This window comes from Pongo abelii, chromosome 20 (assembly GCF_028885655.2).
Source record: "Pongo abelii isolate AG06213 chromosome 20, NHGRI_mPonAbe1-v2.0_pri, whole genome shotgun sequence".
In the NCBI taxonomy this organism is placed as follows: domain Eukaryota; kingdom Metazoa; phylum Chordata; class Mammalia; order Primates; family Hominidae; genus Pongo; species Pongo abelii.
Genome location: NC_072005.2, coordinates 21,426,088 through 21,453,823, shown reverse-complemented (window position 1 = coordinate 21,453,823; position 27,736 = coordinate 21,426,088). Strand labels below are relative to the sequence as shown.

Sequence of the window (27,736 nt, the reverse complement as noted above, 5' to 3'; positions counted from 1 at the left end):
CTCTATCTTGCAGCTCCTAAGATTCTTTTCTTGTCTGTGACATTTTTATCTTCCTAATTTATGTTTTTTGATTTGTTTAATATTTTTATTGTCATCCTCATTTTTCTGAACTTCAGTTGTTGTCTGTGTTCCTGTTTCATTCACTGTGTAGTATTTAATTTACTTTAAATTTAAAAAATTTATACATCTTTATATTCCTATGGTTGCTTCTGAAAGTTTAGTAATGTTTTTGATGGGGTCATCCTGCCCTAATATTTTGTGTATATTAATTTTTGATTGAGATTTAGACATTAAAAACAAGCTACCTGTCACAATCTTTTTTTTTTTTTTTTTTTGAGATGGAGTTTTGCTCTTGTTGCCCAGGCTGAAGTGCAATGGCATAATATCAGCTCATCACAACCTCTGCCTCCCGAGTTCAAGCGATTCTCCTGCCTCAGCCTCCCGAGTAGCTGGGATTACAGGCATGTGCCACCATGCCCAGCTAATTTTGTAATTTTAGTAGAGACAGAGTTTCTCCATCTTGGTCAGGCTGGTCTTGAACTCCTGACCTCAGGTGATCTGTCCGCCTTGGCCTCCCAAAGTGCTGGGATTACAGCTGTGAGCTACTGAGCCCGGCCCTGTCACAATCTTTATAATGTAGCTTAGGCCTGGTATAGTCTGAAACCAGTTATCTTGGCTACAGATTTTGGGAGTCCCTCAAACATTTTCTTAGATTGTGTCTTGTCTGAAATTTTGTGGGCTTTTTAAGTTAAAGAAGTATGTTAGCATTTTTTCTAAATAGTCAGTAATCACTTGCTAAACCTGTTTCCTGTATGTGGTACTGCAGTCTCTGCTGCTGTAACACTTAACTTTGGTCTCAGCAGACTCAAACTGTCATTCCAAAGTATACCACCGTTTCTTTTAGCACTTTATGTCATGGGAGATGGAAACCAGTGTCTGAAAAGGCCTCTTAGAGCCAGAAATAAACATGTATGTGACACTATTTTTTTTAGTCTTTTAAAAAAGAAACCAGGAGTTGGCAATTTACTTCTGAAGGCACTATGTTATATTGGGCAGCAGAAAAAGTGTGTTGGGTAAATGTAACAGACTTTTCTTTTTTCTCCTATTTGGCTCTATGCATTGTCATCACCTGGGGCACTGCACACACTTTACTTATTTATAAATTTTTTACAAACTTATTTTGGTCAGAATGTTTTTGTTACATTTATATGTCTATAAAGGATTTAGGATCTGTGGTATTTTGCTATGCCATCTTGCTTATATAGTTGGTATAAGTTAGATTTGTAAATGATATTAATCTGAGTTGAGTAAATGGAATAATTTGTTATTTTTATTTCTTTCAGCTATGTGTTCTCATTTTGCCAAAGACCTTAGGCCAGAGCAATATATAAAAAATTCTTTCCAAAAAGTCATACTGAGAAGATATGGAAAATGTGGATATCAGAAAGGCTGTAAAAGTGTGGATGAGCGTAAGTTGCACAAAGGAGGTCATAAGGGACTTAACCAGTGTGTGACAACTACCCAGAGCAAAATAGTTCAGTATGATAAATATGTGAAAGTCTTTCATAAATATTCAAATTCAAAGAGACATAAGATAAGACATACTGGAAAAAATCCTTTCAAATGTAAAGAATGTGGCAAGTCATTTTGCATGCTTTCACAACTAACTCAACATGAGATAATTCATACTGGAGAAAAACCCTACAAATGTAAAGAATGTGGCAAAGCTTTTAAAAAGTCCTCAAACCTTACTAATCATAAGATAATTCATACTGGAGAGAAACCCTACAAATGTGAAGAATGTGGAAAAGCTTTTAACCAGTCCTCAACTCTTACTAGACATAAGATAATTCATACTGGAGAGAAACTCTACAAATGCGAAGAATGTGGAAAAGCTTTTAACCGGTCCTCAAACCTTACTAAACATAAGATAGTTCATACTGGAGAGAAACCCTACAAATGTGAAGAATGTGGCAAAGCTTTTAAACAGTCCTCAAACCTTACTAATCACAAGAAAATTCATACTGGAGAGAAACCCTACAAATGTGGAGAATGTGGCAAAGCCTTTACCCTATCTTCACACCTTACTACACATAAGAGAATTCATACTGGTGAGAAACCCTACAAATGTGAAGAATGTGGCAAAGCTTTTAGTGTATTCTCAACCCTTACTAAACATAAGATAATTCATACTGAAGAGAAACCCTACAAATGTGAAGAATGTGGCAAAGCTTTTAACCGGTCCTCACACCTTACTAATCATAAGGTAATTCATACTGGAGAGAAACCCTACAAATGTGAAGAATGTGGTAAAGCCTTTACCAAGTCCTCAACTCTTACTTATCATAAGGTAATTCATACTGGAAAGAAACCCTACAAATGTGAAGAATGTGGTAAAGCCTTTAGTATCTTCTCAATCCTTACTAAACATAAAGTAATTCACACAGAAGAGAAACCCTACAAATGTGACGAATGTGGCAAAACTTTTAACTACTCCTCAAATTTTACTAATCATAAAAAAATTCATACTGGAGAGAAACCCTATAAATGTGAAGAATGTGGCAAAAGCTTTATTCTCTCCTCTCATCTTACTACACATAAGATAATTCATACTGGAGAGAAACTCTACAAATGTAAAGAATGTGGCAAAGCTTTTAACCAGTCCTCAACCCTTATGAAACATAAGATAATTCATACTGGAGAGAAACCCTACAAATGTGAAGAATGTGGCAAAGCCTTTAACCAATCCCCAAACCTTACTAAACATAAGAGAATTCATACCAAAGAGAAACCCTACAAATGTAAATAATGTGTCAAACCCTTTAGTGTATTTTCACCTTTTATAAAAACACAAGATAATTCATACTGGAGAGAAATCCTACAAATGTGATAAATGTGGCAAAGCCTTTAACTGGCTCTTAATCCTTATGAAACAAAAGATAATTCATACCAGAGAGAAACCCTACAAATGTAAGGAATGTGGCAAAGCATTTAACTGGTCCCTAAATCTACTAAACATAAAAAAACTTACACTGGAGAGAAACTACAAAGCTGGAAGACATCACAGTAATTTTGACAACACCTCAAACTTTCTAAACATAAATCATACTGGTGAGGAACTTTAAAAATGCGAAAAGTGTGACAAAACCTTTAAATGATTGTCACACTTGATTGTAGGTAAGATAATTCTTACTAGAAAAACTCTTACAAGTGTGAAGAATGTGGCAAAATTTTTAATGAATACTCACATCTTATTGCCAGGAAAGCATTTATACTTGAGAAAAATTGTACCAATATAAAGACTGTGAAAAAGCCATTAATGTCTGCTCACATCTTACTCAACATCAGAGAGTACTTAATAAAAGTATTATAAATTTAATTACTGTCAAAAAATCTTTCAGAAAATATAAGCTTTTAAAATACAGTATTTATTTTGAAGACAAACATTACAAATAAAAGAGGGTTGTAGTACCTTTACTTGTATCACAGATCTTATTGTACACATTTTGTACTAGAGAAAACCCTGAAGCAGTTGCTTCAACTTTGTTCAACATCAGGGAATTCAGATTGGAGAAAAACCCTGCAAATATAATAAATTTGAAAAAAAAATTTTCCAAAACTACAACTTAGACAACACCAGAGGGTTCATACTGAGATATATTTTTGCAGATGCAGTATATATTTAAAACATTTAATTCAAAATTAAGTCTATGTAAATATCAGAGAATTCACAGTAGAAATATCTAAGGTAGGGCCAGGCATGGTGGCTCACACCTGTAATGCCAGCACTTTGGGAGGCTGAGGTGGGCAGATCACGAGGTCAACAGATTGAGACCATCCTGGTCAACATGATAAAACCCTATCTCTACTAAAAATACAAAAATTAGCTGGGCGTGGTGGAACGTGCCTGTAGTCTCAGCTACTTGGGAGGCTGAGGCAGGAGAATCACTTGAATCCAGGAGCCAGAGGTTGTAGAGAGCCGAGATTGCACCGCTGCACTCCAGCCTGGCCACAGGGTGAGACTCCATCTCAAGAACAAACAAACTAAGGTACGGACGCTTCAGACATTACACTATATCAAAGTGCTGACTGAAAAATGATCCCAAACTAATGGTAGATAAATTTGTTTGTTCATAACTTTAAAAGGAGTAGAAGATTTTTTGGAAGTTTGTAATTACATTCAAAGTATACTTTTTGTTTGTTTGTTTTCCTTGAGACAGAGTCTCTCTCTGTCATCCAGGCTGGAGTGCAGTAGCACAATCTCAGCTCACTGCAACCTCTGCCTCCTGGGTTCAAGCAATTCTCCTGCCTCAGCCTACTGAGTAGCTGAGATTACAGGTGCACACCACCACGTCCGGCTGACTTTTATATTTTTAGTAGGGACGGGGTTTCACCATATTGGTCAGGCTAGTCTTGAACTCCTGACCTCATGATCTGCCCAGCTTGGCTTCCCAAAGTGCTGTGATTACAGGCTTAAGCCACTGCGCCCAGCCCAAAGTGGACTTTTTTCCTTGAAAAGAAGTACAGATTTTTTAAAAAGCTAATAATGCTGTAATCCAGCTCTCAAATTACTTGATGCTATTTCTTCTATTGTATTGACATGTGAAAGCATGTGATCAGTTGTCACGTCATCAAAGATAGGAGAGTTTCTTTTTTTTTAGGTGGGCATTATTTATGACCTTTTCTTTGGAAGAGTAAGGACATTAAAATGTAACATGCATGATGAAAATCTAAGTGGAGACGATATTTGTGGTTAACTTATGATATTGAGTGGTGCATGAGGTAGGTGTTTAGAGTAATATACTTTTGCATTATAGTAAGAACATTTAAGTTTTGTTAAAATTAAAAAATTAGTAGTACATGATTTTACTACTTGTACTTTCATGTAATAAAATGCAGTACATTTTTAAATTTTCAGTTTATATGTGAACTTAATTGTTTAATTATACTTTTTTAACATGTTAATACTATTGTGCATTCAATGAAACATTATTATATGCCACTAACTGAAACCTATCCCATTTACTCAAAGGTGTAGGTAAATGATAGTAAGAATATACTATTTGGTAACATAATCAACTAACATCTCTGGTAATCTTCTTTGCCAGTGGCTTTCAACTGCAAATAAGTTAAAATATATATTGTTTCTGTAGGTTAAATTTTTATTCTTTTTTCTTGTTTAAATCTGTTTAATTTTTTTTTTTTTTTTTTTTTTGAGACAGTCTCGCTGTGTCCCCCAGGCTGGAGTGCAGTGGCGCGATCTTGGCTCACTGCAAGCTCCGCCTCCCGCATTCACGCCATTCTCCCGCCTCAGCCTCCCGAGTAGATGGGACTACAGGCACCCGCCAACACGCCCAGCTAATTTTTTGTGTTTTTAGTAGAGATGGGGTTTCACCGTGTTAGCCAGGAGGGTCTCGATCTCCTGACCTCGTGATCTGCCCATCTTGGCCTCCAAAAGTGTTGGGATTACAGGCATGAGCCACTGCGCCTGGCCTAGATTTTTTTTTTTAATGAAGTATTTATTGATGATTCTTGGGTGTTTCTCGGAGAGGGGGATATGGGAGGGTCATAGGATAATAGTGGAGAGAAGGTCAGGAGATAAACACATGAACAAAGGTCTCTGGTTTTCTAGGCAGAGGTCCCTGTGGCCTTCTGCAGTGTTTGTGCCCCTGGGTACTTGAGATTAGGGAGTGGTGATGACTCTTAAAGAGCATGCTGCCTTCAAGCATCTGTTTAACAAAGCACATCTTGCACAGCCCTTAATCCATTTAACCCTGAGTTGACACAGCACATGTTTCAGAGAGCACGGGGCTGGGGGAAAGGCCATAGATCAACAGAATTCCAAGGCAGAAGAACTTCTCCTAGTCAGAACAAAATGGAGTCTCCTATGCCCACCTCTTTCTACACAGACACAGCAACCATCTGATCTCTCCTTCCTTTCCCCACACTTCCCCCCCTTCTTTTCAACAAAACTGCCATCGTCCTCATGGCCCACTCCCGATGGTCGCTGTCTCTTCGGAGCTGTTGGATACACCTCCCAGACAGGGCAGCTGGGCAGAGGTGCTCCTCACCTCCCAGACAGGGCGGCCGGACAGAGGCGCTCCTCACCTCCCAGACAGGGCGGCCGGGCAGAGGCGCTCCTCACCTCCCAGACAGGGTGGCCGGGCAGAGGCGCTCCTCACCTCCCAGACACGGCGGCCGGGCAGAGGCGCTCCTCACTTCCCAGATGGGGCCGCCCGGCAGAGGCGCTCCTCACTTCCCAGACGGGGCGGCCGGGCAGAGACACTCCTCATCTCCCAGGTGGGGCGGCCGGGCAGAGGCGCTCCTCACTTCCTCCCAGACAGGGTGGCAGCCAGGCAGAGGCACTCCTCACCTCCCAGACGGGGCGGCCGGGCAGAGGCCCTCCTCACTTCCCAGAGAGGGTGGCCGGGCAGAGGCACTCCTCACTTCCCAGACCGGGCGGCTGGGCAGAGGCGCTCCTCACTTCCCCGACGGGGCGGCCGGGCAGAGACGCTCCTCACTTCCTCCCAGACGGGGTGGCAGCTAGATTTTTATACAAAGTGTAGCAAATACAAAATTTGCTAGAAAATATATTTTAGAAATTAAAATTTTAGGAGTTCTAATGGTAAGTAAAGAAATTTAAATTTACTTTTCTATAATGTACTGTAACTTACATTTCTATGCACAATCTTCTACTTTAAGTGTGAATGTTAAACATGGCAAAATAATAAAGTGACCTCTGTGAATTTGAAATTTGAGATAATATTTCTTTTCCATACTGATATTACAATTTGAAGAAATTTCCAGTTCATATAATTTTTTTTCACTGGGTGAAGTTCAGTCTACAGTTTTTTTTGTTTTTTTGTTTTTGAGACAGAGTTTTGCTCTGTTGCCCAGGCTGGAGTGCAGTGGCCCAACCTTGGCTCACTGCAACCTCTGCCTCCCAGGTTCAAGCGATTCTCCTGCCTCAGCCTTCCAAGTGACTAGGAGTACAGGCGTGCGCCACCACACCCAGCTAATTTTTGTGTTTTTAGTAGAGACCAGGGTTTCACCATATTGGGCAGGCTGGTCTCGAACTGCTGACCTCATGATCCACCCACCTCAGCTTCCCAAAATGCTCAGATAACAGGCGTGAGCCACGCACCTGGCCCAATCTACAGTTTTTATTCTGAATCATCTAAGTAGCACCTGGCCCAATCTACAGTTTTTATTCTGAATCATCTAAGCATAGGCAACTCCTTGGTCGTTTTCTCTGAAGAATTTTGGAAATTTGGGCAACTTGTGGATTAAAACATTTCCTATTATTTTGCATGCAAGCTTGTTTACTGTGTTCACAGTCATGGGACAATAAACATCACCTGCCCATTTACTGTCTATGATACCATTACCATCAGCACCAGAAACTCCAGGTGCCCCAAGCTTAGAAGCCCTAAACTATATTGGCTCCTCTCATACACTGTGCTGTGTCCAGAACATGCTGTTAAATATCAGAGTACCTATGGTTGTGTTGTGGCTGAAAAATAATGCGAAAAAAACAGCACAAAAACTATATATTTTGCATACTATTCAGCCAAGTTAATGACAAAGACACACTATTTGAAACATTGTTATCCTTCTATAATGTTTTAAAAATACATTTCTTAACTGGACAGATGAAACGTGTGTTCTGTAAAACGTGATGATTTGAAGTATATATACATTGTCAAATGCTAAATTCTAGGTAATTAATGCTTTACCTCACATAGTTAACATTTTTGTGGTGAGAGCCTGTAATATTCTCTTACCATTTTTCAAAAATACAATACTCCATTATGAACTATAGTCAGTGTTGTACAAATAACATCTTGAACTTATTCCTCCAACTTAACTATAACTATGTATTCATTGATAGACATCTTTCCAAACCATTCTTTTTTCTACATATCTTGGCATCTTGTGGTCACCATTTTACTCTCTACTTCAATGAGATTTGTTATTTATACTTTAAGTGTAGGTGAAATCGTGAAATACTAATCTTTCTGTGCCTGGCTTATTTCAACTAATATCCTCTAGGTTAATCCATGTGGTTGAAAATAATAGAATTTTTTTTAGAGGTGAAGAGTATTCCACTAGATATATCTACCACATTGTCTTTATTTACTTTTAGGTGTTGAGTGTTGCAAACAACATAGAAGTGCAAACTTTCCTTCGTTGTGATTTTATTCATTTTGGATGTATATTTAGTAGTGCAATTGCTGTATTATATGGTAGTTTGATTTTAAATTTTTTTGAAAAATCTCTTTTTTTGTTTTCCAAAATGGCTGTCGTCATTTATACTCATACCAATAGTGTACAAGCATTCCCTTTTCTTCACATCTTTATCAACACTTATTTCTTTCTACTAAGAGTCATTGTATCAAAAGTGAGTATATATCTCACAGTTATTTTGGCTTGGCTTTCAATAATAATAATTGACATTGAGAATTTTTTATGTATCTGTTGGCTCTATGTATGTCTTTTGAAAAATAAGCATTTTACTCATTTTTAATAGTTGTTTGTTTTTTGTGATATAGTCATTTGAATTTTTATATATTTTTGATATTAACCCCTTGTCACATGTATGATTTGCACATATTTTCTCTCATTTCTTAGTTGTCACATCCTGTTGATTTCATCAGATTCTGTGCAGCAGCTTTTTAATTTGAAGTAATCTGAGTCATCTATTTTTCCTTTGCTTTCCTGGGGTTTGAGTTTAAATCATAAAGTCACTGCCAGCCGGGTGCGGTGATTCATGCTTGCAATCCCAGCATTTTGGGAGGCTGAGGCAGGTGGATCACTTGAGGCCAGTTTGAGACCAGCCTGGCCAACATGGTGAAACCCTGTCTCTACTAAAAATAAAAAAATTAGCCAGACTTGATGGCACACACCTGTAGTCCCAGCTACTTGGGAGGCTGAGGCTTGAACCCAGGAGATGGAGGTTGCAGTGAGCTGAGGTTGCACCAATGCACTCCAGCCTGTGCAAAAGAAGGAGACTCCATCTCAAAAAAAAAAAAAGTTACTGACTAGACCAATGTTGTGGGGCTTTTACTCTACTTTTGAGTTTCATTGCAGTTTCAAGCATTACATGTAAGTTTCTAATTTATTTTGAGTTGATTTTTATATATGGTGTCAAATGAGGGTCTCATTGCTTTGCATGTTGCTGTAAAGTTTCTCAACACCATTTATCAAAGATACTGTCCTTTCTCTGAGAAATTGTCACCTATATTTAAAATTAGATAGCTGTAAATACATGGATATATTTCTGGTTTCTTTGTGTTCATTTTTATTCCAATATACTGCTTTGGTTACTATAGCTTTGTAGTATATTTCAAAGTGAGGTTGTGTGATACCTTCAGCCTTTCTTTTTTGCTTGATTGCTCTGGGTATTTGGGGTCTTTTGTGGTACCATATTAATTTTAAATACATTTTTAAAAATTTTATGAAGTCACTGGTATTTTGATACAGGTTACATTGTATCTGTAGATTATTTTGTTTAACACACATATTTAACAATATTAATAGTACCAATTAAGGAATGAGTAATATTTTCCATTTGTGTATTACTTAATTTTTTACTTTAATGTTCTTTAGATTCTAACATAAGGTGTTTTGCCTTTTACTTAAATTTATTTCAAAGTATAGTTACTAAAGTTATTGTAGCTGGGATTCTTTTTAAATTTCATTTTGAGATAGTTAATTGTTAGTGTATAGAAATTCTACTGACTTTCATATGTTGATTTGTATTCTGCAAATTTAATCAATTTGTGTATTAGTTCTAGTAGTTCTAGTAAAGTCTTAGGCTTTTCTGTACTTAAGATTATATCATCTGCAAACAAATAATTTAATTCCCTTTCTTCCAATCTGTCTATCTTTGCTTTTATCTTATAATTTCTCTTTTTGGACATTTAGTATTATGTTTAGTTAAGAATGTAGAAAGTGGGCATCTGCTCAGGAGTGGTGGCTCATGCCTGTAATCCCAGCACTTTGGGAAGCCAAGGCAGGTGGATCACCTGAGGTCAGGAGTTTGAGACCAGCTTGGCCAACATGGTGAAACCCAGTCTTACTAAAAATACAAAAATTAACTGGATATGGTGGCAGGTACGTGTAATCCCAGCTACTTGGGAGGTGGAGGGAGGTGAATCACTTGAACCTGGGAGGCAGAGGTTGCAGTGAGCTGTGATTGTGCCATTGCACTCCAGTCTGGGTGACAAGAGTGAGACTCTGTCAAAAAAAAAAAGAGAGAAGAAAGAACAAGAAAGAGAGGAAGAAAAGGAAGGAAGGAGAGAGAGAAAGAAGAAAGAAAAGGAGAGAAGGAAAGGAAGAAAGAGAAGAAAGAAAAGGAGAGAAAGGAAAGAAGGAAGGAAGAAAGGAAAAGGAAGAAAGAGGGCATCCCTGTCTTGTTCTAGGTCTTAGAGTAAGAGCTTACATTTCACTGTTTAATATGTTGTTAGCTGGGCATTTTTTTCTATACATGGCATTTATTGGCTTGAGATGCATTTGTCCTATACTAACTATTTTTTAGAGATTATCATGAGGGAATGTTGAATTTTGTCAAACTTTTTTTTTTTTTTTGAGTGGAGTTTCACTCTTGTCATCCAGGCTGGAGTGCACTGGCACGATCTCGGCTCACTGCAACCTCTGCCTCCCAGGTTCAAGCGATTCTCCTGCCTCAGCCTCCCGAGTAGCTGGGATTACAAGCGTGAGCCACCACGCCTGGCTAATTTTTGTATTTTTAGTAGAGACGGGGTTTCACCACATTGGCCAGGCTGGTCTCAAACTCCTGACCTCAGGTGACCTGCCTGCCTCGACCTCCCAAAGTGCTGGGATTACAGGTGTGAGCCACTGTGCCCAGCCAAATTTTGTCAAGCTTTTATTCTGCATCTATTTAAATGTTAGAGTTGTGATATCACAACTAATTTCACATAAATAGTAAACATCCTCAGAGACTACTATGTACATCTCTATGCATGGAAACGAAAAAATTTAGAGAAAATAGATAAACTCCTGGCTACATCCAGCTTCTCAGTATTGAACCAGAAAGAAACAGAAGTCTTGAACAGAGCAACAATGTATAAAGTATATAATAAGATTGAATTAGTAATAAAACAAGCTACCAACTGTAGAAAGCCCTGGATAAGATGAGTTCACAGCCACATTTTATCACATATACAAAGATAACCTGGTACTAATTCTACCGAGTGTATTCCAAAAATCAAGGTGGAAGTCTTTCCTAAATTATTATTTGAAAACATTATTATCTTGATAGTAAAACCTAGTGAAGACACAACAAAAAAGGAAAATTACAGGTCACTATTCTTGGTGAAACTTGAAACAAAAATTCATGAAGTACTAGCAAGTTGTGTTCATAAGCAAAGCAGAAAGGTATTTTGCCACAATCATGTAAATTTTATTGTATGAATGCAAAGATGTTTCATCATATACAAGTAAATAAGTGTGATTAACCATGTAAAGATAATTTTTAAAAAACGATTATCACATGCAGAAAAGGCATTCAAGAAAATCTAATATTCATTCATAAAAACATTCTCAACAAACTAAGCATTGGAGAAATATGCCTGAAAATAATAAGAGCCATCCATGACAAATCCTCAGCCAGCATCATACTGAGCGGGCAAAATCTGGATGAGGTCTCCATCAGAATAAAAATAAGAAGGCCGGGTGTGGTTGCTCACGCCTGTAATCCCGGCTCTTTGGGAGGCTGAGGCGGGTGAATCACCTGAGGTCAGGAGTTCAAGACCAGCCTGGCCAACAGGGTGAAACTCTGTCTGTACTAAAAATACAAAAAATTAGCCGGTCATGCTGGCAGGCATGTGTAATCCCAGCTACTCAGGAGGCTGAGGCAGGAGAATCACTTGAATGTGGGAGGCGGAGGTTGCAGTGAACTGAGATCAAGCCATTGCAATCCAGCCTGGGCAACAAGAGTGAGACTCCATCTCAAAAAAAAAAGACAAGAGTATCCACTCTAAACACTTCTATTCAACATAGTCCTGAAAGTTGTAGCCACAGCAATTTAACAAGATAAAGAAATAAAATGTGTTCAAATAGAAAAAGAGGAAGTCAAATTATCTTCACTGGTGATATAATTCTCTACCTGGGAAACTTCACCAAAAGATTTCTAAGCCTAAAGAATGACTTCAGCAAAGTCTCACCATACAAAATCAACATACACAAATGAGTAGCATTTCTGTGCACCAATAATATTCAAGCTGAGAAAAAAAGAACATGGTTCTATTTACAATAGCTAAAAACAAGAAAATATGTACCTAGTAATACATTAAATCAAGAAGGTAAGATATCTGTACAACAAGAACTACAAAACTGCTGAAAAAAATTAGAGACAACACAAATAAGTAAAAAGGCACTCCATGCTCATGAATTTAAAAATCAATATAATTAAAATGTTCGTGCTGCCTAAAGCAACTTACAGATTAAGTGCTATTTCTATCAAACTATAAATGCAACTTTTTATGGAATTAGAAAAAGAAAACTATTCTAAAAGTCATATGGAAGAATAAAACAGCCCATTTAGCCAAAGCAACATTAACAACAAAGCAATCCTGGAGGCCTCACATTACCTGGCTTGTACTACAAGCTACAGTAATCTGTATTACATGGCTTGCTACAAAAATACACATGTAGACCAATAGAAAGAAGAGAAAGCCCTGAAATAAGTTTACATTTCTACACCCACCTTTTTTCTGACAAAGTCAACAGAAGTAAACAAGGAAAAACTCTCTATCCAACAAATGGTACTGGGAAAACTGGTTAATCATATGTAGAAGGAGAAAATTGAAACTGTACCTCTCACCATATAAAAAATATAATTCAAAATAGATTAAAAACTTAACTGTGAAACTTAAAGCTATAAAAATCATAGAACGCCAAAAAAGTAGTCTTCTAGTCACTGGCCTCTGGAAAGGATTTATGACTAACACCATAAAAGTGAATGCAACAAAAATAAAAGTGAAAAATTAACACCTAATTAAACTAAAAAGCTTCTGCACACCAAAAGAAACTGTTGACAAATATGCAGACAACCTAGAGTATGGAATAAACTATTTTCAAACTTCATATAAGAGAAAGTTAATATTTATTATTTCATATATGTTATGTATTTATATAATATATAAATTAATTTAATGGTTAGAATACTATAAAAATTTAATAAGGAAATACACAAATCTGACTAGACACTTCTCAAAAAAAGACATGAGAGTTGCCAATAAACATGCAAAAAATTGCTCAACATCCCTAATCATCAGAGACATGTAAATCAAAATGACAATGTGATGCCATTTCACAGCAGTTAGAATGGCTGTTATTGAAAAGTAAAAATATTGCAGATGTTGAAGTTGTGGAGAAAAGAGAATGTTTATATACTGTTGGTTGAAATGCAATTTAATGCAGCCTTTGTGAAATGCAGTTTGGAGATTTCTTAACTGAAAATAGAATTGCCATTTGACCCATCAGTCTCATTACTGGGTGTACACCAAAAGGAGAATAAATTATTTATTTATTTATTTGTTTATTTGTTTATTTTTGAGATGGAGTCTTGCTCTGTCTCCCCGGCTAGAGTGCAGTGGCGTGATCTGGACTCACTTCAGTCTCTGCCCGCTGGGTTCCAGCCATTCTCCTGCCTCATCCTCTTGAGTAGCTGGGGCTACAGGCATGTGTCACCATGCCCAGCTAATTTTTTGTATTTTTAGTAGAGACGGGGTTTCATCCTGGTGGCTAGGCTGGTCTCCAACTCTTGACCTCGTGATCCACCCACCTGGGCTTCCCAAAGTGCTGGGATTACAGGCATGAGCCACTGTGCCCAGCCTGAGAATAAATTATTTTACCCAAAAGACTCCTTGCACTCACGTGTTTATTGCAGCACTATTCACAGTAGCAACATAGAATTAAACTAGGTGCCATGAATCTTAAATTGGATAAAAAAAAAAACTTAGATACTTGTACACCATGCAATACTATGCAGCCACAGAAGACAGTGATGTCCTTTGTAGCAACATGGCTGCAGAAGATGGCCATTATTCTAAGCAAATTAACAGAAAACTATTACATGTTCTTACTTACATGTTGGAGCTAAACATTGGGTGCATATGGAAACAAAGATGAAAACAATAAACACTGGGGATTCCAAAAAGAAGAAAGAAGGGAGAGAAGCAGTGAAAAACTACTTAACAGGTATGATGTATGCCACTTGGGTAATGGGATTATTAAGTGCCCAAACCTCAATATCATGCAGTATACCTGTGTTACAAATCTGCACACGTACCCTCAATCTGTAATAATAAAATGCTTTGTGGATAATGACATGTTAAACTTCTCCCATTCTGGCTTAATAGTTGGAATTAGGGGTGAAAGACTCAGTGTTATGTTCCCTTTTGAAAGAGGGGTGAAAGTCTCTGTACCAGGTCGCTCGACATTCTGTAAGCTAACGTCTCTGAAAGCTCTTGGCCTATAGCCCAAGAAGTGTTTTATTCCCAATTATGCAGCTAGAATAAGTGACTAATCTTTATTTTTTATTTATTAGCTGTACTTTAGACTACAGATTTAATTTGTTACTCTTTGGGGAAAAAATGGAAGTTGGTTTAATCATCTTTCTTTTTTATAATGAACCATTTTTGAAAATGTGAGATTGTGAAAATCATGCTAAATTTCTGAATTAGGAAAAAAAGATTTCTCTCAAATAAGCATAAATGTCTTATGACCATAGCTCAAGAATAACAAAATAGAGTGAGGGTTATTTAAGACCACTCTGCTGCAACCATTCTGTCACAACCATTCTGGTGAAGAAAGAATACTTTCCTCATTCCATTTTAGCGTTAATTTTTATTTGCCTTTATTATTTGCCATATAGAACTCTGTTCCTCAGGCCAGGTGTCATGGCTCATGCCTGTAATTTCAGCACTTTGGAAGGTCAAGGCAGGTGGATCACCTGAGGTCAAGAATTCGAGACCAGCCTGGCCAACATGATGAAACCCTGTCTCTACTAAAACTACAAAGAAAATTAGCCAGGCATGGTGGCAGGTGCTTGTAATCCCAGCCACTCAGAAGGCTGAGGCAGGAGAATCGCTTGTATCTAGGAGGCAGATGTTGCGGTCAGCCAGCACTGCACCGTTGCACTCCAGCCTGGGCAACAAGAGAAAAACTCCACCTCAAAAAAAAAAAAAAAGTCTGTTCTTCAAGAAAAGATGCCAGGAATTTCAAGTTAATATGTTCAAACATATATTCTCCCTAGAAGGGTACTGGTGTGTTTGCAATCAAGGTGCAGGATTTCTGGCCTTCCTTGTTTTGCTGTGTTTGTGAGAAATAAGCAGAAGGTAAAGCAGAGTCAACCATGACATTTCTAGTTATTACAGCCACAGCACCTCAAATCTAGTGTTATGTCAACTAGAAAGTATGATTGTATTTCATAAGTAAGAAAAATGAATTAATAAATATTTTCTAGATGGTAGTATTAATATTTTAGTAGCTTATGATGGTGAGTCACAATTGCCCCATTGGGTTTACTGAAAAGCAGTTATTTATCTTCTAAGTGTAAATAGAGAATAGGTGTTCTATAATCCTATGCATACAGATCTTTTAAGATTGGCACTGTGTTTAAATTTGAATACATTCATACATTTGTAGCAATTTAAATTTTAATATTTTTTCTAATAGAAGTGAAAAAACATAGAAATAGTTAACATGAGTTGAACAGAAACTTCACATGTTTTCATTACATAACATTTAAAACCACATTGTGACTAGTAATTCCAATCTGTTTCATTTAGTAACTAAAATAACTGGATATCCTTTATTCAATCAGAAATAGTATTTTTATATTGGTGTTTCTGCAACTTTCAGAAACTGTAGACCACTTAATGGGTAATAATGCACATGCAAATCACAAATTTTCTACATAATAGTAAGCTTATCTTAGCTTTTAATATAAATATTCACTATATTTCCAAAGTAAAATTAGCAGCTCTTTCTGGGCACAGTGGCTCACACCTGTAATCCCAACACTTTGGGAGGCCAAGGTGGGCGGATCATGAGGTCAGGAGTTCAGGACCAGCCTGACCAACATGGTGAAACCCTGTCTCTACTAAAAATACAAAAATTAGCCAGGCATGGTGGCACGTGCCTGTAATCCCAGCTACTCAAGAGGCTGAGATGAGAGAATGACTTGAACCCAGGAGGTGGAGGTTGCAGTGAGCTGAGATCATGCCATTGCACTCCAGCCTGGGCAACAGAGCAAGACTCCATCTCAAAAAAAAAAAAATTAGTGGCTCTTTTAAGTGATGAGACAGATATGATTGTTAGGCCGGGCATGGTGGCTCATGCCTATAATCCCAGCAGTTTGGGAAGCTGAGGCGGGTGGATTATGAGCTCAGGAGTTTGAGACCAGCCTGGCTAAAATAGTGAAACCCTGTCTCTACTAAAAACACAAAAATTAGCCGGCTGTGGTGGCACACACCTATAGTCCCAGCTACTCAGGAGGCTGAGGCAGGAGAATCGCTTGACCTCCAAGGCAGATGTTGCAGTGAGCCAAGATCGTGCCACTGCACTCCATCCTGGTGACAGAGGGAGACTCTGTCTCAAAAAAAAAATTTTTTTTAATTGGTAAGGTGGAAATCAAACTGTTGCTGTTTGATAATAATATAATAGTATACCTAGAAAACATTAAAGACTCCTCTGAAAAGCTTCTGTAACTGATAAATGAATTCAGCAAAGTTTCAGGATACAAAATCAATGTACACAAATCAGTAGCAATCTACAAATTCAATGCAATTTCCATCAAAATACCACCAATATTCTTTACAGAAGTAGAAAAAACACTGATAAAATCCATGTGGAACCAAAAAAGAGCTCACATAGCCAAAGAAAGACTAAGCACAAAGAACAAATCTGGAGGCATAGTGTTACCTGACTTCAAGGCATAATATATTTTATAAGGCCATAGTCCCCAAAACAGCAGGATACTGGTATAAAAACAGGTACATAGGCTGGGCGCGGTGGCTCACGTCTGTAATCCCAGCACTTTGGGAGGCCGAGGCGGGCGGATCACGAGGTCAGGAGATCAAGACCATCCTGGCTAAAACGGTGAAACCCTGTCTCTACTAAAAATACAAAAAATTAGCCGGGCGCGGTGGCGGGCGCCTATAGTCCCAGCTACTCGGGAAGCTGAGGCAGGACAATGGCGCGAACCCGGGAGGCGGAGCTTGCAGTGAGCCGAGATCGCGCCACTGCACTCCAGCCTGGGAGACACAGCAAGACTCCGTCTCAAAACAAAAACAAAAAACAAAAAACAGGCACATAGATCAGTAGAACAGAATACAGAACCCAGAAATAAACCCAAATAGCCTACTCCTGAATGATTTTTTTTTTTTTTTTTTAAACAGAGTCCCACTCTATTGCCCAGGCTGGAGTGCAGTGGCATGATCTTGGCTCACTGCAACATCCACCTCTTAGGTTCAAGCAATTCAGCCTCCGAGTAGGTAGGATTACAGGAACAAGCCACCATGCCTGTATTTTTGTATTTTTAATACATGCCTAATTTTTGTATTTTTAGTAGAGATGGGGTTTCACTATTTTGGCAAGGATTGTCTCAAACTCCTGACCTCAAGTGATCTGCCCACCAAAGTGCTGGAATTATAGGAGTGAGTCACCATGCCCAGCCTCCTGAATGAGCTTTGAATCAACAACAAAATTAAGATGGAAATTTAAAAACACTTTGATTTGAATGACAATAATGACACAACTTATGAATACCTCTTGGATACAGCAAAAGTCGTGCTAAAAGAAAGTTGATAGCAATAAATGCCTACATCAAAAAGTCTAAAATAGCAAAAATAGACTACATAAGGTTACACCTCAAAAATCTAGAGAAGCAAAAACAAATCAAATCCAAATGCAGCAGCACAGAAAAAATAACAAAGAGAAAAACTAACTGAAATTGAAACAAAAAAAATACAAGGAGATAAATAAAACAAAAAGCTGGTTGTTTACAAAGATGAACAAAATTGATAGACCATTATTAGCAAGATTAACCAAAAAAAGCAGAGAGAAGATCTAAACAAGCTCAATTACAAACAAAATGGAAGATTTACAGACAATACCACAGAAATACAAAAGATTTTGCTACCATGAATATATTTACATGTACAAATTAGAAAACCTAGAGAAGATGCATAAATTCCTGGAAATACACAATCCTTTTAGATTAAACCTGGAAGAAATAGAAACTCTGAACAGACCAATAAGAGGTAGTGAGATTGAAATAGTAATAAAAAATTGCCAACCAAATAAGTCCAGGAGCACATGAATTCACAGATATATTTTATCATCAGACATTCAAAGAAGAATTGATACCAATCTTACTGAAACTATTCCAAAAGATAAAAAGGGAATCTTCTCTAAATCATTCCATCAAGCCAATACCACCCTAATCCCCAAACCAGAAAAAGGCATGACAAAAAAAACAAAAAAAGTAAATATTTCTGATGAACATAGATGATAAAATTATCAGCAAATTCCTAGCTAACCAAATACATATCAAAAAGATAATACACCAAGATCAAGTGCATTTTATACCAGAAATGAAGGGATGGTTTAACATATGCAAGTAAATAAATGTGATATACCACATAAACAGAATTAAAAACAAAAATCACGTGATTATCTCAATAGGCTCAGAAAAAAATCTGACAAAATCCAGCATCACTTCAGCATTAAAACCCTTAGCAAAATTGGCACAGAGAGGACATAGCTTAAGGTAACAAAAGCCATTTATGACAAACCCACAGCCCACGTTATACTGAATGGGAAAAAGTTGAAAGCATTACCCCTGAGAGCTAGAACAAGACAAGGATGTCCACTTTCACCACTTCTGTTCGACATAGTACTGGAAGTCTTAGCCAGAGCATTCAAACAAGAGAAAGAAATAAAGGGCATCCAAATTGGAAAAGAGGAAGTCAAACTGTGACTGTTCACTGATGATGTGATTGTATACCTAAAAAACACTAAAGACTCATCCAAAAAGCCCCTAGATCTGATAAATGAATTCAGTGAAGTTTCAGGATACAAAATCAATGTACAAAATTCAGTAGCACTGCTATATACAAACAGCAACCCAAACTAGGAATCAAATCAAGAACTCAACCCCTCTTACAACAGCTGAAAAATGGTAATAATAATAATAATAATAATAATAATAACAATTAGGAATATACTTAGCCAAGGAGGCAAACAATCTCTACAAGGTAAATAACAAAACACTTGAAATAAATTATAGATGACACAAACAAATGGAAACACATTTCATGCTCATGAATAAGTAGAGTGACTATTGTGAACATGACCATGATGCCAAAAACAATCTACAAATTCCATGCAATTCCCATAAAGATAACACCATCATTCTTCGCAGAACTAAAACAAAAAAAGACAATTATAAAATTCATATGGAACCAAAAAAAGCCCACATAGCCAAAACAAGACTAAGTAATAAGAACAAATCTGAAGGTATTACATTACCAACTTCAAACTATACCAAAAGGTGATAGTTATCAAAACAGTATGGTACTGATATAAAAATAGGCATGTAGACCAACGGAACAGAATGGCAAACCCAGAAATGAACCCAAATACTTAAAGCCAACTAATTTTTGACACTGTTAACAAAAACATAAAGTATAAAAAGGACACCCTAAGGCCGGGCACGTTGGCTCATGCCTGTAATCCCAGCACTTTGGGAGGCCAAGGCAGGTGGATCACCTGAGGTCAGGAGTTTGAGACCAGCCTGGCCAACATGGTGAAACCTCATCTTTAATAAAACTACAAAAATTAGCCAGGCACAGTGGCTCATGCCTGTAATCCCAGCCCTTTGGGAGACCGAGACAGGTGGATCACTTGAGGTCAGGAGTTCAAGACCAGCCTGACCAACATGGCAAAACCCAGTTTCTACTAATAATACAAAAAAATTAGCCAGGGATGGTGGCACGTGCCTGTAATCCCAGCTACTCAGGAGGCTGAAGCAGGAGCATCACTTGAACCCAGGAGGCAGAGTTACAGTGAGCCAAGTTTGTGCCATTGTACTCCAGCCTGGACAACAAGAGCAAAACTCCATTAAAAAAAAAAAAAAAAATGACAGCCCATTAAAAAATGGTGCTGAGATAATTGGTAAGCCACGTGTAGAATAAGAAAATTGGATCTTCATCTCTCACCCTATACAAAAATCAACTCAACATGGATCAAAGACAGAAATCTAAGACCTGAAACTATAAAAATTCTGGAAGATAACATCAGAAGAACACTTCTAGACATTTGCTTAGGCAAAGAGTTTGTAACCAAGAACCCTAAAGCAAATGCCAAAAAAAAAAAAAAAATCATAAATAAATGGGACTTACTTAAACTGAAAATCTTCTGCACAGCAAAAGAAGTAATCAGCAGAGTAAAGAGAAAACCCACAGAGTAGAAAATATTTATAACCAATGCATTCAACGAAGGACTATTACCCAGAATCTACAAGGAACTTGAACAAATCAGCAAGAAAAAACAAACAAACAAACAAATAGTCCCATGAAAATGTGGGCGAAGGACACGAATAGACAATTCTCAAAAGAAGATATACAAATGGCCAACAAACATATTAAAAAAATGCTTGGAAACCTATCAGTAAGGACCAGGCACCAAACAACCAAGGAAAGTTGGTGAGTCAAGGATGTACTCATCTTGATGAGAGCTTGGGCTGCTGAGATTTGAGAATCTGAGTTGGGCCTGCTTGGAGTTCTAAATGGATGGAAGAGTTCAGTCATGTTTGCACCCGCAGTGATGCGTGTTTTGCTCAAGAATAAGACTCTCCGCTATGAAGTCCCCATGTTGTTGCTAATTGTTGGAGTTTCTTTTGGTCTTCATGAGTTTTTACAAATCTGACATGATACTGTGAAGATTAAAATTGATCCTGAGTTGGAAAAAAACTGAAAGCAAATAGTATCATTAGAGTCAGAATATGAGAAAATAAGAGACTCCACTTTTGATGACTGGAAGAATATCCAAGGACCCAAGCCTTGGAAAGATCCTGACCTCCTCCAAGAAAGAAATCCAGAAATCCTTAAGACTAAGACAACTTGACTGTGCTGATTCTTTTTGATTTTTTAAATAAAAATGTCATCAACTGGATTTCCTAATACATACCCCTATCAAGAGGAAAGAAGATTCCAGGTTCATTGAAACCTGAATATGGGTAACTTGTTGGCAGATAATCTTGATAAAATGTCAAGTACAAGGCTGGGCACAGTGGCTCATGCCTGTAATCCCAGCACTTTGGGAGGCTGAGGCAGGAGGATCATGAGGTCAGGAGTTCAAGACCAGCCTGGCCAATATGTTGACACCCCATCTCTACTAAAAATACATAAATTAGCCGGGCATGGTGGCACATGCCTGTATTCCCAGCTACTTGAGAGGCTGAGGCAGAAAAATCACTTGAACCCAGGAGGCGGGGTTTACAGTGAACTGAGATCGTGCCACTGCACTCCATCCTGGATGACAAAGTGAGACTCTGTCTCAAAAAAAAAAAAAGTCAAGTACAGGTTTTTATACTTCCCAATTATTCCATCTGCAGATGAAAGTAACAATGTTGGACACATATATTTTACACCTTGAAATAAAAAATGTGAATACTGAAAAAAATGCTCAACATCACTAATTATCAGGAAAATGCAGATTAAAATCCCAATGTGATACCACCTTACTCCTGCAAGAATGGCCACAATTAAAACATCAAAAAACTAGATATTGCCATGGATGTGATGAAAATGGAGCACTTTAACACTACTGGTGGAAATGTAAACTAGTACAATCACTATGGAAAACAGCTGGGAATTTTTTTTTTATTATTATTTTTTGAGATGGAGTCTCACTCTGTCACCCAGGCTAAGTGCAGTGGCATGATGTCAGCTCACTGCAGCCTCTGCCTCCCAAGTTCAAGTGATTTTTGTGCCTCAGCCTCCTCAGTAGCTTGGACTACAGGCACATGCCACCATGACTGGCTAATTTGTTTGCACTTTTAGTAGAGATAGGTTTTCACCATGTTGGCCAGACTGTCTCAAATTCCTGATTTCAGGTGATTTACCCACCTTGGCCTCCCAAAGTGTTGGGATTACAAGCTTGAGCCAGCACACCTAGCCAGGAGATTTTTTTAAAGAACTAAAAGTAGAACTACCATTTGATCCAGCAATCCCACTACTGGGTATTTACATGCAAAAAAAAAAAAGTCATTATATAAAAAAGACACTTGCACAGGCATGGTTATAGCAAAACAATTTCCAATTGCAGAAATATGGAAGCACCCTAAATGCCCATCAACCACCAAGTGGATGAAGAAAATGTGGTATGTATATACCATGTAATACTCAGCCATTAAAAAATGGAGTAATGGCATTCACAGCAACTTGAATGGATTAGAAGATCATTATTCTAAGTGAAGTAACTCAGGAATAAAAAAGTCAACATCGTATGTTCTCATTTACAAGTGGGAGCTAAGCTATGGGGATTCCAAAGCATGAGAATTATACGATGAACTCCGAGGACTTGAGGGGAAGAGCAGGAGGAGGGTGAGAGCTAAAAGACTACACATTGGGTACAGTATACACTGCTCAGTTGCTGGGTGCACCTAAATCTCAGGCATTACTGCTAAAGAACTTATCTATATAGCCAAAGAACACCTTTACCTCAAAAAGTCTTAGAATAATAATAACAACAATTTTTAAAAACCCACAGTTTACGTTTATATGCTTTGGCATTTTTTTAGAAAAGTTTTCACTCTTTCACCCAGGATGGAGAGCGGTAGATTGATCATGGCTCACTGCAGCCTCAAGCTCCTGGGCTCAGGCCATCCTCCTACCTCAGCTTCCTGAATAGCAGGTAATGCAGGTGCTGGCCACCATGCCCAGCTAATTTTTCTAATTTTTCTTTTTTTTTTTGAGACGGAGTCTCTGTCGCCCAGGCTGGAGTGCAGTGGAGTGATCTCGACTCACTGCAAGCTCCGCCTCCCGGGTTCAAGCGATTCTCCTGCCTCAGCCTCCTGAGTAGCTGCGACTACAGGTGCCCACCACCACGCCCAGCTAACTTTTCGTATTTTTAGTAGAAACAGGGTTTCACCGTTTTAGCTAAGATGGTCTCAATCTCCTGACTTTATGATCCACCTGTCTTGGCCTCCCAAAGGCTGGGATTACACACTTGAGCCACCGTGTCCGACCGCTAATTTTTGTATATTGTGTAGACATGGGCTTTTGCCATGTTGGTATCAAATTTCTGGGTTTAAACAGTCTTTGTTTCTTGGCCTCCCAAAATGCTAGGATTACAAGCATGAGCCACCATGCCTGACTAGAATCTTATTTTTATATGATATAGAAAAGCTAAATATATTTAGATCTGTAAGTTAGCAGAAAGTTTGAAAAAAATATTTTATTAAAAATATAAAATGGTTTTACCTCCAGCTTGACTTTGTAACAATTCCAACCAAATGTGAAGTTTTCTTGCCAGAACTCAGAGGAGGGCGTGAATCCAATGTGCAGACTTGACAGGTGGAAAGGTGTAAAAGTCCTGCTTGCTCCCTTTGCTGGGAGGCTGGTAGCCTGGGGCAAGTTCTCAGCCCTGCTCACCCACTCCCTGAAAACTAACCTGGTGCTGTTGGGGGAGAGGCATTGTGGGAGCTAGACTGGCCTTTTGGGTTGTGTGGGAGCTGGGTGAGGCCTGTGACTGTCTACTTTTCCCACTTTCCTGACAACGTGCATCACCAGCAGAGGCAGCCATAATCTTCCTGAGAACATAACTCCATTGACCTGGGAACCACACCTCATCCCACCACAGCAGCCACTGCAAGCCCCTCCAAAGGAGAGTCTCAGCTCAGACTTGCCTAACCCTGCCCCCACCTGATGATCCTTCCCTACCCACCCTGGTAGCCAAAGACAAAATTAATATTCTCTTGAAAGTTCTAGGGCCCTGTCCAGTACCTGATCCTCCCTATACTACCACAGCTGATGCTCTCTTGAAGGTGCCACCTCCTGGCAGGAGGCCAGCCAGCAGAAAACTAGTGCATTAAACAATTACAATTAAGGATGCCCACAGAGTCAATTTCACTCCTCTGCAACCTCCACCACAGCAGTTGCTGGTGTCCATGGCTGAGAGACCTGAAGATGATTCACATCCCAGGACTCTGTGCAGACACCCTCAAGTACCAGCCCAGAGACTAATAGCCCTGCTGTGTGGCTAGCTCCAGAAGAGAAACAACAATCACTGTAGTTCAGCTCTTAGGAAGCCACATCCCTAGAAAAAGGGTTAGGGTATTACATTAAGGGAGCACCCTGTGGGACAAAAGAATCTATACAGCAGCCTTAAGCCCCCAGATCTCCCCTCTCACATAGTCTACCCAAATGAGAAGGAACCAGAAAAACAATTCTGGTAATATGAAAACACAATATTCTTTAGCACCACCCAAAAATCATACAAGTTTACCAGCAATGAATACAAACCAAGAAGAAATCCACGTAGTGCCTAAAAAAAAATTTAGAAAGTCAATTATTAAACTAATCAAGTAGGTACCATAGAAATGTAAAGTCCAATTTATGGAAATCAATCAATAATACAAGATATGAGGGGAGAAATCTTCAGTGAAAAAAATAGAATAAATAAAAACAATCACAACTTCAAGAAATAAAAACACACTTAGAGAAATGCAAAATATACTGAAAAGTCTCAGTAATAGAGTTGAACAACTAGAAGAAAGAAATTCCGAGCTCAAAAACAAGGTTTTTCAATTAACCCAATTGAACAAAGGCAAACAAAAAAGAACAAAAAAATCAACAAAGCCTCCAAGAAGTTTGGAATTATGTTAAATTACCAAACCTAAAAATAATTTGCATTCCTGAGGAAGAAGAGAAATCTAAAAGTTCAGAAAGCATATTTGGGAAAGTAATTGAGGTAAACTTTTCTTTCTTGGCTACAGACCTAGACATTCAAATACAAGAAGCTCAAAAACACCTGGGACATTCATTACAAAATGACGATTGCCTAGACAAATTGTTATCAGGTTAGCTAAAGTCAAGGCAAAGGAAAGAATGTTAAGAGCTGTGAGGCAAAAGCACCAGGTAACCTAAAAATATATAAAATAAAAACATATCAGATTAACAGCAAAAACCCTACAAGCAAGAAGGGATTGGGGCCCTATTTTCAGCCTCCTTAAGCAAACCAACTACCAGTGAAGAACTTTGTATCCAGGAAAACTAAGCTTCATAATTGAAGGAAAAAAATTTTCCATACAAACAAATGCTGAGAGAATTCACCACTACCAAGCCAGCACTACAAAAACTGCTAAAAGGGACTCTAAGAAGTCCTGGAAAAATATCAAAACTGGACCTCTTTAAAGCATAATTCTCACAGGGCCTATAAAATATGAATACAACAAAATGTTTTATAAAAACAAGGTATTCAAGCAACAAACAGCATGATAAATAAAATAGTACCTCACATCTCAATAGTAACATTGAATGTAAACGGCCTAAATGTTCCACTTGAAAGATATAGAATTGCAGAATAGATAAGAATTCACCAACCAAGTATCTGCTGCCTTCAAGAAACTCACCTAACACACTAGAGTTAAGGTAAAAATGTGAAAAAAAAAAAATCCATGCAAATGGATACCAAAAGTGAGCAGAAGTAGCTATTCATATATCAGACAAACACACTTTAAAGCAACAGCAGTTAAGAAAAGACAAAGTGGGATATTACATAATGATTAAAACCCTGTCAAACAGAAAAATATTACAATTCTAAATATATAAGCACCTAACAGTGAAGCTCCCAAATCAGCGTGTGAAATTTTCTCTAAGATAGACCATATGATAGGCCACAAAACAAGTCTTAATAAATTTAAGAAAATCAAAATTATATCAAGTAGTCTCTCAAACTACAGGGGGATAAAATTGAAAATCAACTCCAAAAGGAACCTTCAAAACCATACAAATACATGAAAATTGAATAACCTGCTCCTGAATGATCATTGGATCAACAATAAAATCAAGATGGAAATTTAAAAATTATTTGAACTGAACAATAATAGTGAAACAACCTATCAAAACATCTGGGATATGGCAAAGGTGATGCTAAGTGGAGAGTACATAGCCTTAAATGCCTACATCAAAAAATCTGAAAGAGCACAAATAGACTAAGGTCACATCTCAAGGAACTCAAGAAACAAAAACAAACCAAACCCAAACCCAGCAGAAGTAAAGAAATAACCAAGATCAGAAAGGAAAAAAAAAAACAAACTTCTTTTATGAAAAACACTGCATTTAATTACTCATCACAGAAGAGATAAAAAATAATCTAAGTTAATAAGTGTGTGTGTGGGTGTTTGTGTCTGTGTGTTTGGTTACTATTATAGATTACTAAAACGGGTTAGGACCTTTTTTTTGTCAAACATATAATCCTGAGAAGACAATCAAAACTTTATGTACATTTCTGATACCTGATGGGCTATGTAAATAAAACAAAAGTTTTATTCAATTGTCTTTTTTTTTTTTGAGATGAGATTTCGCTCTTGTTGCCTAGGCTGGCATGCAGTGGTGCGATCTTGGCTCACTGCAACCTCTGCCACCCAAGTTCCAGCGATTCTCCTGCCTCAGCCTCCCAAGTATCTGGGACTACAGGGGTGCACCACCACACCCAGCTAATTTTTGTATTTTTTTTGGTAGAGACGGGGTTTCACCATGTTGGCCAGGATGGTCTCAATCTCTTGACCTCATGATTTGCCCGCTTTGCCCTCCCAAAACGTTGGGATTACAGGCAGGAGCCACCATGCCCAGCCCCTTGTTTCTTTTTAGAGTTTGGCTACTAGAAAATTCAAAATTTTATTTCAGAGGATTTATGATATATTATTTACAAAAGCATATGACCTTATACACATGGTTGAATGCAAATACCCTCTAAGGTGGGCCTAGCTCAACTCTGAGAGTAAGCCCTGCCAGAAAAGGCTGCAGCCTAGGCTGTCACTCTTTCTTCATTCAACCCAGCATCTAATCACATCTTCTGTCAGTAAGGGCCTGAGAAGGTGGGGTTTTAAACATTATCCAATCAGCAACACTGGGCTGGGAACTGTCCAATCAGGCACGCAGCTGGAGCGGAGAGGACGGCTTCTAGGTTGTGGCGGGTCCTTTGTCTCTTGCTGCAGCTGGAGCTCCAGGTCTCGTTTTCACTGCTCTCTGTCTTCTGCTCCTAGAGGCCCAGCCTCTGTAGCCCTGTGACCTGCAGGTATTGGGAGATCCACAGCTAAAACGGGACGCCCTGGAAGCCTAGAAATGGTGAGAGTGCCGGGTCCAACGTCCTGAGAGAGAAGAAGGGGCTGGTTGGAACCAGTGGGAAGTGGCCGTGGTCGGACTTAGGCCTCCCAGCAGTCAGCTCGACAATCTGCACCCGAGTTCTCCTGGCCCATCTCAGCCTCAGTCCCCTTCAGCCATAATATGGTGGCCGTGCCGACAGCCGGCCCCCCGCGTGTCCTGTCTCTTCCCTGTGCAGTGACTATGCCCTGGCCTGGTGCCCTCTCTGGGCAGCTCTGCACCCGCAGCGCTGCGTCTCTCTCGGATTGTGCAGGGACCATGGGAGGGTCGTCAGGGGAGAATCCTGACTTGGGGTGTGGTTCATAAATGGGAAG

General features: G+C 38.6%; 1 protein-coding gene and 2 pseudogenes across 1 annotated transcript in view; all 3 read left to right on the top strand.

Moving 5' to 3' along the window:
• The window catches only part of LOC100437729 (zinc finger protein 708), a 63,643-nt gene extending 43,218 nt beyond the window's left edge, over positions 1 to 20,425 (top strand). Inside the window, exon 4 of the mRNA XM_054540044.2 lies at positions 1,344 to 20,425. Coding sequence (XP_054396019.2) covers positions 1,344 to 2,809 — 1,466 coding nt within the window. The 3' untranslated portion in view covers positions 2,810 to 20,425. The remainder of the gene's footprint in view (positions 1 to 1,343) is intronic.
• Positions 7,186 to 7,666, top strand: PONPYGV1R-PS1898 (vomeronasal 1 receptor ponPygV1R-ps1898 pseudogene; annotated as a pseudogene).
• Positions 20,426 to 20,755: 330 nt separating the features above from the next.
• LOC100436217 (cytochrome c oxidase assembly protein COX16 homolog, mitochondrial-like) lies at positions 20,756 to 21,244 on the top strand (annotated as a pseudogene).
• The last annotated feature ends 6,492 nt before the right edge of the window (positions 21,245 to 27,736 follow it).